Raw genomic sequence first — 12467 nt, 5'->3', positions numbered from 1 at the left:
AGGTAAGGGTAAGTTTAATTTAAATTAAATAAATACACTATATATATATATTATATATATATATATATATATATATGTGTGTGTAGTGTGTGTGTGTGTGTGTGTGTGTATTTATACACACAACAACAAAATTATTTCTAAAGAGGTACACACTGCAGAGGTAACTTTCATAAATAAGATAAAGTAAGATGTATATAACGTATTTACATTAGTTTTTATGATACACAAAAGATTTTCTTTTATAAACTTTTTTAATAAAGTGGGCTAGTTATGATGATATTAGGCCTTCATTTGTGTTACTGCTAAGAATCACATGTGAAACTTGACTTTTAGAGCAACAATTACAGATATATTACATAGTATATAACATAGTGATTTTAATTTCATTCAAAATGTAAAGCAATGAGTCTTAACTGAAATATATGTTGAGTGCGTTTGTTTGCATGTATGCATATATAATAATTTGTTTTGTTTTCCATTTATAAACTTTGTTCGAATGTTATTTTCCAGTGGAATTACAAATCAAAAGCAAATAACACAAACAATCAGTATTCAAAAATTAACTAGTAATAATAGTAGAACTAATTCAAAAATAAATAAAAAATAAATATTTTTCATAAATTTCACAGTAAAAATAAAACAACGAAATTAGTGTGTGTTTGACAAAATAAAAAGATGTTATGAAATCAAAATTATATGCATGACTACACTCCTTACAAAAAAAGTTAATGTGTGGTTTGCAAAATACTTCATTATCAAGAAGGTGTAGTTTATTATTTAAATCATTACCAGGATCCTTATAAATAATCCAAAGCCCCAAAATTGAGAGCTTGTCAGTTTGTTACATTACTGGACAAAATTCTGTCCACAAGCATGAGCCACTCACTAAAAAAACATTATTTCAGGAAAAACTGAGAAGTCATATCAAATTTTCATTTAATAAATAATAAGTGTTTTCTCCCAGATAATCTGTAAAGAAGTCTTTCCTGGATAATTTCTTTTCAATTTCAATAAAAATTAGTAAACTAAATTTGTAAGCAAGGCACATGTAACACATAGAGAAATCACTTTACTAACTTGGCATTTTTGTTTCGTAGCCTATCACTAGGAACAATTTCTGTATAGGTGGTTTCCCACCCAAGGTACTCCACAACATGAAAATCTCCTTTAGTCATTTTCACAACTGCTCTCCACCAACCACATGCTTCTTGTTCATTTGCCCTAGAGTACACCTACAAAAAAACAAATAATAATAAATAAATAAATACTTAGAATACCTACAGAACAAGCTACACAATGGGCTATCTGTGCTTTGAGTATCAAAATCTCAATTTTTAGCATTATACACTGTTTTTTAAAGCCAAATAATGAGAATAATTAATTAGTTGAATGTAAATGATTAACCGTACCCATACAGATTGATTCAACTTGACCAATCTTGTAAACATCACGTAACTGAGAAACTATACATACTTTAACTCTGAATGTAATAAGTGTATCTTGACAAAATTTTACAAGCTCTCTGTAAACATTAAAAGTCTATTCTACACACAAAAAACTCTAATTTTTAATAATGTATTTTTCTAAAGATTTTTTTGTGAACTTATAAAGCCAATACTGTGTCTGAGTGAAAGGTGACTACCATGTTAAGAATAAAGATACTTTTCATTTTATGGTTTTCATATTTCATTAGCATGACCTCTAGATTCTAGAACATCCTAAATGAATACTGATGGGTTTTTTTTCCCATAAAACTTTATACCTAATCTTTTATTTTCTATACCCTAACACTAAACTGTAGAAAAATCATCAATACAGTGTAATAAAAAGTTTAAAAAAATGAAATAAAGTCAGTATATATTTTCTTCTCTAGAATGACTGCAGAATGTAACATACAATTGTTTTTTCCTAACAGCCTCGGCTTTTAACCTTTTCACATCTGCTTTCTTTTAAGCCTTTCAGCACGGGCTGATACTTTTAGTATAATTTTGACTGGGGAATGACATATATGCAAAAAACATACTGTAACACTGAGCATTCCTTAAAACAAAATACACTCATAATATTTAGTTAAAGTTTATAAGTATTTTGTACACAAAGAATGACATTATTTTAATGATTTTTATGCAGTGAAAGACAAGAGGGAAGGCAGCTAGTCATCACCACCCACCAACAATCTTGGGCTACTCTTGTTCTAACAAATAGTGGGATTGACCATCACAATATAACACCCCCACAGCTGAAAGAGCAAGCATGTTTGGTGGGAAGGGGATTCGAACCTGCGACCCTCAGATTTCAAGTCAAGTGCCCTAACCATCTGGCCATGCTGGGCCCAGGCACTATAGAAACTTTAATGCTGAAGTTATAAAATTAAAAAGGAGAGAGATCCAAGTGCAGAAACATCATGTGACACAGAAGAGTGATGAATAAATAATGTTAATGTTTCAATTATTAACTACATTTTGATGCCAAGTTCAGTGACACACTAATAATATAGTAATTTCATTAAATTTTGAATATAACTATAAGGTCATAACATGAGCTTTGACCCACCCGATTTAGATACTCTCAATGCCTATAAATTCAAGACACAAAATGTGTATAGCAGGATATAGAATTCTACTCTTAATATACAAAATACAACTGCTACATAATAGTAATGTTCAATTGTATACATTTTTGTTTAATAAGTTTTGAGCTGTTCCCACAAGTTTGAAGAAAACTTGAAACTTTAAATTTAGACTCTTAACCCTACAAAATATAAATTAAAAAAATTTATTTCAAAGAGTCATGGGGTCACATAAATGAGTGATGGGGTATGAGAAAACTGAAACAATTTACTTGAAAATTGATATTAACATGTAATAGGTCATTCAAAACAAAATAAATTCAGCTTTTTGAAATTTTCAAATTGTAAGGTCAAAGGGTTTTTGGGTGACTCAAAGAACTGGATTATGGATTTATATGAAAATTGGAATGGACATGTAAGGGATCATTCAAAATAACTTACCTACATTTACGTCTAAAAAATGTTCATATTAGGGTCTCAAAAATGGTTTAAGGGACTCTCACTATCTGCTGTAGATTTTTAATTGAAATCAACAAGAACATGTAAATGGTCATTCAAAACAAAAACATTAAATTTTTTTTTTTGTTTTGTGTAAATTTTCTAAAGTAATTTACTAATACTATGAAGAACTGCTCTGGCTTATAAAAAGTTAAGAGTAAAAAACAACAACAAAAAATGTACAATAACCAAGAGCTAACTAGAAACCAATGTATTAATAAAGTGTTATTTATCTTTTGTTTGATTTGAATTGGTTTAAATTCCATTTCATTTTCTTGAAAGTACACTTGAACTACTTCCAAGAATTTGACCTCATTCATGAATAAATTAAAATGACTAAATACAGAATGGATATTACATCTTTATTACAGTAACTGAAAAAAATTGCACCTACAAGTTATTTGATTTAAAGGTGTTGGAAATTATATAACTATCTAATTGATGATTGGAGATAAATATGATTTTTTTTATTAAAACTAGTCAATCTAAAAATTACTGGAAAATGATGAAAAGACAAAGTTTAAGAAGTATCACGCCTATTTCAAAAATAAAAAATAATGTTTGCCACTACAAACGAAATAAGAAGTTAGCACCTGGATTGAGACAGTCTACATTTTAATTTTAAACATACAGTTAACATTTATTAGCATAAAAATAAAAAAAAGAATGAGTCGTGTACTTCTTCCAAATTTGTATTTGGTAACACTGTTAAGAATGTCACATCCAGTTGTCTATGTATTAACTACTTGTGCTTGGATACAAATGTCACAAAACATTGCTTTTACTTTGCTATCATATCAGTCATGGACACCCAAGTTTCCAACTGCAAGAATTTATGTGAACTTGGAATCTCTGATGCATAAGGTGTTATATTATAATCATGAAATGTCAGGAGTTTCACTGACTAAGCTGCATACAGCAGATCAACAAAAACAAAAACTACACAATTTAGAAATCTGTGCAGGGAAGAAAAGTTTAATTTACACTTTCCTGTGAGAATGTGAATACAGGGAATATAAGGTAAAAAATAATTGGATTGACTAAAAGGCTATTTTTATTTTCTTCTGTTGTTTTTGATAAAAATTACTCAGCTCAACTTGGAAGAGTCATAAAAGGTCCAAACACGGGCTGATAACATAACTTCCTGTGTGTAGTAATAATCAAACTTAAAGGGACATTATGACATTTAATGACTTATCTCTTTTGATTAGTTTTTAATACAATATCCTTTGTTAAGTGTTGAACTGACACTTACACAATGTATATAAACAGATCTTACTTGTACAGTAAACAGGCACCACACTGTTTGTGTAAAACGAATTGCCAAATGCTAGGTTTTGTCACCAACAAAAGTAAAAAAATATCAAAATATGATTTTGATAGGGACCAGAGCAGCCCCTGGCTATGAATTATACAGTTGTTTACAAATCTGGAACACTTGTAAGTTAACTCCACTTAAATGGAATTCATCAAAAATACTAGATCATGATTGGTCTAATTAAATGACGTGGGTTACAGAACAGTGAAGGACAGGTATCTTGGTGTCTGTCTCTAACTAACAAAATCTGGATAAAATATTACAATAGCAATAAACAACTACATTTAGACTCCTTGGACCAAATGGAAACTAATGTTATACTTTTTTCATTCACTTTTGTTTTACCACCCCTAAAGTTTATTCAGTGTTAAAACTTTCTATATGTAAGGCATATCAATGGCTAAGCATAAGGAGTATTTTCTCATTTAGATCTGCATAAGATAATTTTTTTGAGACAAATCAGAAAGTCATGGCATAGTTTATAACTAATAATTTTACACCAAAAATAATTAGAAAAATTTTTAATCTGCTCTCTCGAAAGCTTATTATGACAAGTTTTCTTTCCAACCAGTCCAACACAGTCTGGTACAAGTTTTTATATGAATCAGATACTGAAATTTGTTCAATTAATGATTTTAACTGAAGAGTCTTCTATGTGGTACAATTTGTCATATTTGCCAAAGAAAGATAATGTAGTTATATATTTCTGTGATGTTTATGAAAAAGAAAAGCAAAAACAACCAACATATCACACATACCAAAATGTGTATCAAGAATCATGAAACTTTGGCAATACAAAGAGAAATAACAATCAATACATTCTTACTTCAACTTCTTGTCCTTCAGTTAATTCTAATTTTTCTCCTTCTTTTAAGGGGGGTGGAGGAAATCTGACCCTTCGGAACGGAAATTTACTTTCAGGCTGCCAACTGTGAAAAGTAATTTGGGAAAACATCAATGAATGTCACTGCTATAAAACAAAGATTTGAACTTTTACGTGACTGAAAACTAATATCAATATAATAAATAAAAATTCAACAAACTGTAGTTAAAATCTTTAATGTGGCTTGTTTTATAACCAAAAACTCAACAATATTAAAGGAACATTTCACTTTTGTTTTGCCTTAAAAACTGCAACTTGAACTACCGTAGCAGATCAAATTTGAAGTAAAAAAACAAACAAACTTATAAGACTAAAAATACTATCATTTAACTGGCTTTCTAACTAAGCTATAAATTTGGTAAAAAACATTCCTTTAGTGACATGAGCAATAGCTTCACTTACATACACATCAATTACTTCCTTTTGACTATTGGTGCCAAATTCAAAAGGATGATTGCAAGCTTGAGAGAGAGAGAGAGAAAAAAAAAGCCTTCTATTGGTTATAAAATGTACATTATATAAGAACATGTGGTATAGGGTGCCTTGAATGTTAAGGATAGATGGACAGGGCTTCTGTCATGGTTTTGAAATATATATTAATATCTCAGCAAATGGAGAAGTTAAGATCCTGAAATTCTAGACCTGACCTTGTCATTACTCATGGCTTGTGTATGTATTAGCTAGACACTGTAGAAGCTATATTACTGAAGTAATACAAACTAATTTAAGAACTGAGAGTGCATGCATGTCATGACAACATGAGAAGATAGAGAACTATAGATATTTTTTTTTTAAATTAAGAAATCAAAATTAGTTAACATAAAAATTTGAACTGTAAACTTCACTCTGATGTCAAGTTTATCGATAATAAAGTTGTTTATGATTAACCTAACATTTTGGGACAATATGGGACTTATTGGTGCATCTTTGTTGTTCCATCCTCTAAACAATTTTTTTTTAAATCTTAAAGCCAGCCCTTATCATTCACATACTTATCAAGCTTTTTCTTAAAACCACTGCCTCTACACCATCCCAAAGGCCAACCATCCTGTTTGAAAAATGAAACTGTCTTAGTTGAAGATGACTCCTACCTTGCCAAAATTTGTGTCCCCTAGTCCTATTATAATCACTGTTAAATATGGAAAAAAAGATGATATATTAACACTATCAATTCTCTTTACAATCTTAAACACCTCAATCAAATACCCCCTAACTCTTCTTTTTTCAAGAGAAAACAAATTGAAAGATTTCAGCCTCTCCTCGTTTGACAACCCCTCCATCTCAGGCACCATTCTAGTAACCCTTCTCTAAACCTTTTCCAACAATTCAATGTCTTTCCTAAGGTTAGGAGCCCAAGACTGAACACATTATTCCAGATGTGGCCTAACCAGTGATCTGTATAATGAAATTATAACCTCTTTAGACTTGTATTCAAATGATGTCAAGTTTATTGATATACACTGATAATAAAGTTGTTTAATGAAATCTTGAATGAAACTGTAAAATGTCATGACATGCACAATTGACTAATACACTGTATTAAGGGTTAAATTGTATCAGTATTATATTACTAACTCTCTTTTGATAGCTTAGCTCAACATTTTTTCTTGTAAAGTAAAAATACGAGGGAATCCTCAATAGCCGTGACACTTGAAATTATTTTAGGCAGGATAAGAGTAAATTATTCTAGGAGACATTTTCTTTCATTTTATTATCTATATTTTTGTGTGACAGCAATACCAACCATATAGCCAATTTGATTTTACTATTCATCAGGATCTCTACTAGCATACCCTCAAATTGAAATTCTTTTAGGCAGGATTAGAGTAAATTAATTTATGAGACCTTGGGTGTGGTCAAATACATCAATCAAAAGGGTTTGACCTCCTGAGTCCAAAGCTGTAATTAGATCTCAAATTGAGTCAAGAAATGATGGAGCTATGTCCTAAAAGTTTGAACTTGAAAAACTCAGAGCCATTCCATGAGTCGTTATGCGACAGCTAAAAAATAGTATCACTTAATATAAATTTTTTGAGACTCAATAGGAAATTAAAATACTTGAAAGTTTGAACAAAAATTAAAAATTTGCAAAATGTTTAACATGTATCTGAAGGATCAGTAAAGCACCAAAGTCCATATTACATAAAGGTAATGAAGCTGATTCAAGATAAAAAAATTTAACTGTCAAACGTGAGACTAAGCAAAATCACATGTCGTCTGATAAACCTGAAATAAAAAACTATTTTAATTTTAAAAGATGTTATTTTTATTTAATCTAACTCCAATTCTACTTATTTTTCAAAGTGGTTTTTACCTCCACATACTTCATTTTATGTTCATACTTATGAAACATTTCCATTTCAAAGTGCTCAAATGATTAAAACTAACTCCTTAATAACGGATTGAAATTAATATCTTCCCCACCATGTATTCAAGCATCATGCACTCAAATGCATGAAATGTGTATTTCTGATCACACCAACAAAAAAAATGCTTAATTATTTTTTCTATGCTGAAGATTGTGAAAGTTTTCAACAGTCACTGTAACAATCTTAATTGATAAGAAAAAAAGGTCTTCTTTGTGGCTTTGACCTTTTACTGAACATCAGAAAAAAGGGAATTAACTTTGAAGGATTTTGAAAATTCATAGCACTAGCTGATGTTTAATATATAGAAATTTATCATTCTTAGCAAGTACAGGTGGATTATAATTGGTTATTTCAAATCCATTAAAATTTCAATTAAGTTAAAAGTTAATAAAAGCAGAAAGCTGTACTTACTCATTTTCAAATGCTACTGTCACTTCATCATCATGAATGTTGGTCACATAAGCCTAAAAAACAATAATTTGACATTTGAAATTTTCAACAATTTACTAAGTTCAATAATTCAAGACTTTTGCTGCAATAAGGTTCAAAGCAAATAGAAAAGAACTATAAGAAATAATAAAACAAATGCCTAAATAGAAATTATTCATTAATTCACAAGGAAATTCCTTTGGCTGAAATGCTATTTTTTTTCTCACTTCGTTTTTTTAAAGATTTTCTAATTTTCAGATGTTAGCGGCTGTTGCTGCTTTTTCCCAAATCTTTAAATTCTATATATCTCAGGATATATTGTATTAGTTTGTACTTGCTGTATTTTACCTAAGGGGCAAAAAACATTAAAAATTAAAGTACATTATATGAAAGCAAAACAAAATATTTAGCTTCCAATAAATTCTGCATTTCACAGATTCAGGTCTTTTATGTTATGTTCCTCAAAGCCAGCAAAGTATATGAAACATATGCAAACATACGATTGCTTCATGAAGAAAATTTTAAATCAAATGCTTACACGGCATTATAAAATTTATACTTTATATTGAGTTTTTCCTGTCCATCCAAAAGGTTCAGAAAAACACTATGCTTGGATTTTCACATTGTTATAAGATCATTCAATATATGACTGATGACCACCAATTCTATATCTAAAATTGTGGCTATATATCATTAAGCTAACCTTGCAAATATTGGCACAAATGAAGCAAATTAAAAAAGGTATATATAAACTTATTCAAAAGTTTACAATTTTACATGAACTATCAAAACATATTTACTTACAGATAATAAATTAATTTTCAAACACTATCATATAAGAATATTAAGATGATTTCACTTCCAATCTTAGTTAACTAGAAAGCTTAAGAGTATGACACCCCAAGACTTTTTTTTTAAATAAGTAAAAGGAATATGAAGATAATTAGTGCTAGTAGTAATACTGTTATTAATAATAATAGTATGAAGGCAGAGTTACTTTCAACTTATAAGTTATGTTCTACTTAGGTCTGTGATGCCTTTCACTAATATTGATAACATAAGCATTCATCATGGTTTTATACTCACTAAGTCAATCTCATGAAGTTATCAATGATGTTACTACTCAAAACTATAAAGAAATACTAATTTAGATAAACCATCATAAATTTTATAATTATTCGTGGAGTTTTTAATGCAAAAGTTCATATTACTATCATCCAAAGATTTTGATTAGAAAATTGTAATACACTTACACAAGTTATATTGTAAATGCTCTATATCATATCAAAAATTTTAATTGTTGGTTAGAAACTTAACAATAGCACAAAGATATAGATCTATTGTATACAGTATATGTCCGCAGACAACAGATTTACCTTTATAAATCAAAACAAGAATGCTACAGTACAGCATACAGTGAGTACAGGACAGTGTTATGCTACATAAATACTAAAATAATAATGACGGTAAAATAGGCCTCACGTTAGGCCTACATGAAGTTTCAATTTGCAGCATTAATATTCTTGTATTGTTTTAAATCAACAAAACGATTTGTAAGTACAATAATATTTATTGTATTTGTACTTATTGTAGGAAACATTAGAACTTAGAAGAAGGAGCTGAAGCCAGTGAAGGGCCACAGTACAGTGTAAAAACATGATGTTTTATTAATAATAATAATGCTTACAAATCTTTTGTTTGTTAATTTACTAATGCATCTATTTAAAATTAATGTGTTTCTGTAAATAAATATTACTATTAGTATTAGAATGTAAGGTATGTACGGTGAAGGAGTAATGAATAAATCAAATTTTTTTGTGACTTATTTTATGATTTTATGACTTATGAAGTTATGTAGGTGTTATTATAAAATTATTAAATACTAAAAATAAAATTAAAATAGAAAGTATACAACTTACAAGTACTAACAGTACTTCTAAAGTAGGTTTAAGTAAAAATTCACTGTTAGTTATTAAAAGTTCTGACTCTAAAACTGAAATATGTTACTGTTGTAAAAACTTGTCTTAGCGTCAAATATGACAAATGAGGTTTACCTTGTAATAAGCACCATTTTCTCCACACACTTCCACCGCTAAGTCCGCCATCTTGCATGTGTAACATGAATCATGGGTAATTATAGTAAGGTATTGGGTTGATCACCAAACGCAATCCATGTCGCCCGGTGTCGTGTTTTTTTTCTTATTTACAGCTTTAAGGAACTGTTGTTTTGAAAATAGATCAGTTCAACCATTAATACTCTATACCAATAAATATTATCTACCAAAAATAAATCTAATAGACACTAACATGTAACGTTACCTTCAACAAACCTGATAGAGGTGTTCTCTCATACATCTGACGTCATAAAGGCTGTGAAAGGAGAGAAAAATTATCGTTATATACTGCGTTGCAGAGAGTAAAAACGGCAATGGGACTTGCGTTGTTAATAGTATATTTTTGTTTTGGTAAACGCAGTAAAAGTTAAATTTTCCTGCAAATACTTTCCTCTATTTTCCTTCCGTAATTTATCATGGTTTCACTCCAGAAGACATTAAATAAATTAGTTTAAATTTTGATAAAAGATTATACATAATAAAAGAATAAAAAGTTTACGACTTTAATGGTTCATTACAGAATGTATGAAAATAAATAATATAATTTTTAAGAAAAGTTTGATTAATAGAGATGCTCTTACAAAGCTGCGAAAAACTATCTGCGCTGTCGGTCTCTAATTTTGAAATGATAGACCAGAGAGAAAACAAATATTCAACAGCACCTTCCGCCAACTTTTTGACTACTCTAGTCAATTGGTGGGATTTGATCGCCAATTTTAAAACGAATCCACACCCTCAAAGTGCAGAGTGCGTTTTGTGCCAACGGGATGTGAACCGTAAACCTTCGGATTAACGGTCTGGCACATTAATGACTGATAGTCGTATGGCACCTGATAAGGAAAATATCAATAAAAAGGAATGACTTAACCATTCAAAGCCATAAATAACATATCTTAGCACCTTTAAATTTCATAGTAAAAGCCAACAAATTTGAACTTTCGGCATAGAAAGCTAAAACTGCATCTTAATGTGTCAATATCCTGCAGTGTATATCGTTCTTTAATAGTTAATATGATATGAAAATATTGAAAATATTTTTTGATAAACTTTTAAACAAAATGAATATGAAATATCCCAGTAAAACAGAAAGTTTAAATATTTTAGAATATAAAGTGTGATAGAAAACCACAATAAGCTCGCTAATAATTTTATTGCTTATTTATTAACCAGTCCAGATGATATTAAAAGGGCAGAGACTTGTTGACAAAAAGGGCAGTTTCAAGCATCAGACGTTTTTTAATAGTTGTGAACAATTTTTCATTACTGAGGAAAAGAGCAAGTTGGAGGCATAAGAAGAGGAAGCCAGAAGCTTGAACCCAACCAACCACCCATCTGTACACGTCAATAAACTAGCCTATTGCTGATTTCCAGAAAAAGAAAAAATATTATAAATTTCCAACTAAACTTTGTTTATTAAAGGCAGCTGTAAAATACAAGAACTGTAGTATGTTCAGATAAAACGATTTCGTGACTAGTATCAGACAGGTAAACTCACAAATAACAACAGATTATTGCACACACTCTATAGCAACACACCAACTCTGAACATCCCGATTCACTCACGTCCAGAAGATCCACGTTCGAATGTTAACACAAGAGTGGGTTACACATTAGTGCCCTACACTCTTTCTGTTGTGCAAAGTCCAGAGTATATATATATTTCTTGCCCAGAGCTCTGGGAACCACTAACTTCAGCACTGTCACAGCACCAGGCAATGGAAGTTAATAAAAATGATATAACACACTTACTCACACTTGTAACTACTCGTAAAGGTACAAAAGGCTATGTGTATCTGTGCTACTCTCCTCTACTAATGATAGTCGAACTTGACCTTGTTGGACAGCAAAGGTGCCCACAATAAATCAGCGTCCTTCAATTGTTTGTCTTAGAGCTCCTAGAAGCAACTAGAAAAAGATAATCTTAACGATTTTCTAAACCAGGTATTTCCGCCATTACAGCTCAGAAACTACATAACCCAAACATTTTAAAAATATCTCTATGTAACTAAAATAGGTATAAAACATACGATATGCCTACATATCACACAACATCTAAAGTCTCAGATAAATTGCACCTTAGAGTACAGTTATGTATATTGTTACGTCTCCGGTTGTTAATTAATTTTCCGTAACTTCGTTCCGACGAAACTTAAGCGACACAAGTTTTTTCTTAATAAAAACTGGTTTATTCTTTTCGAATATAACTTTACCGATACACTCAACTTCAACAATCGCGCTAAACAAACGCTATAGCAACGAACGTGCTCAATAATACTTCTGACTGCAG

The 12467-nt window shown here is 30.2% G+C and overlaps 1 protein-coding gene across 3 annotated transcripts in view; it reads right to left on the bottom strand.

The window, feature by feature from the left end:
- LOC106466530 (synaptic functional regulator FMR1-like) overlaps window positions 1-10455 on the bottom strand; it is a 48645-nt gene extending 38190 nt beyond the window's left edge. For 2 of the 3 annotated variants that reach the window (XM_013926832.2, XM_022395024.1), the window contains exons 1-5: window positions 10397-10445; window positions 10121-10285; window positions 8049-8101; window positions 5212-5314; window positions 1078-1232 (exon numbers count right to left, since the gene is read on the bottom strand). In XM_013926832.2, coding sequence (XP_013782286.1) covers window positions 1078-1232; window positions 5212-5314; window positions 8049-8101; window positions 10121-10171 — 362 coding nt within the window. In that variant the 5' untranslated portion in view covers window positions 10172-10285; window positions 10397-10445. Of the gene's footprint in view, window positions 1-1077; window positions 1233-5211; window positions 5315-8048; window positions 8102-10120; window positions 10286-10385 lie in introns of all 3 variants that reach the window. The other variant, XM_013926824.2, reaches the window with a different exon arrangement.
- Between the last annotated feature and the right edge of the window lie 2012 nt (window positions 10456-12467).

This window comes from Limulus polyphemus, unplaced genomic scaffold (genome assembly GCF_000517525.1).
Source record: "Limulus polyphemus unplaced genomic scaffold, Limulus_polyphemus-2.1.2 Scaffold74, whole genome shotgun sequence".
NCBI classification, from domain to species: domain Eukaryota; kingdom Metazoa; phylum Arthropoda; class Merostomata; order Xiphosura; family Limulidae; genus Limulus; species Limulus polyphemus.
This window is presented reverse-complemented; position numbering and strand designations above follow the sequence as displayed.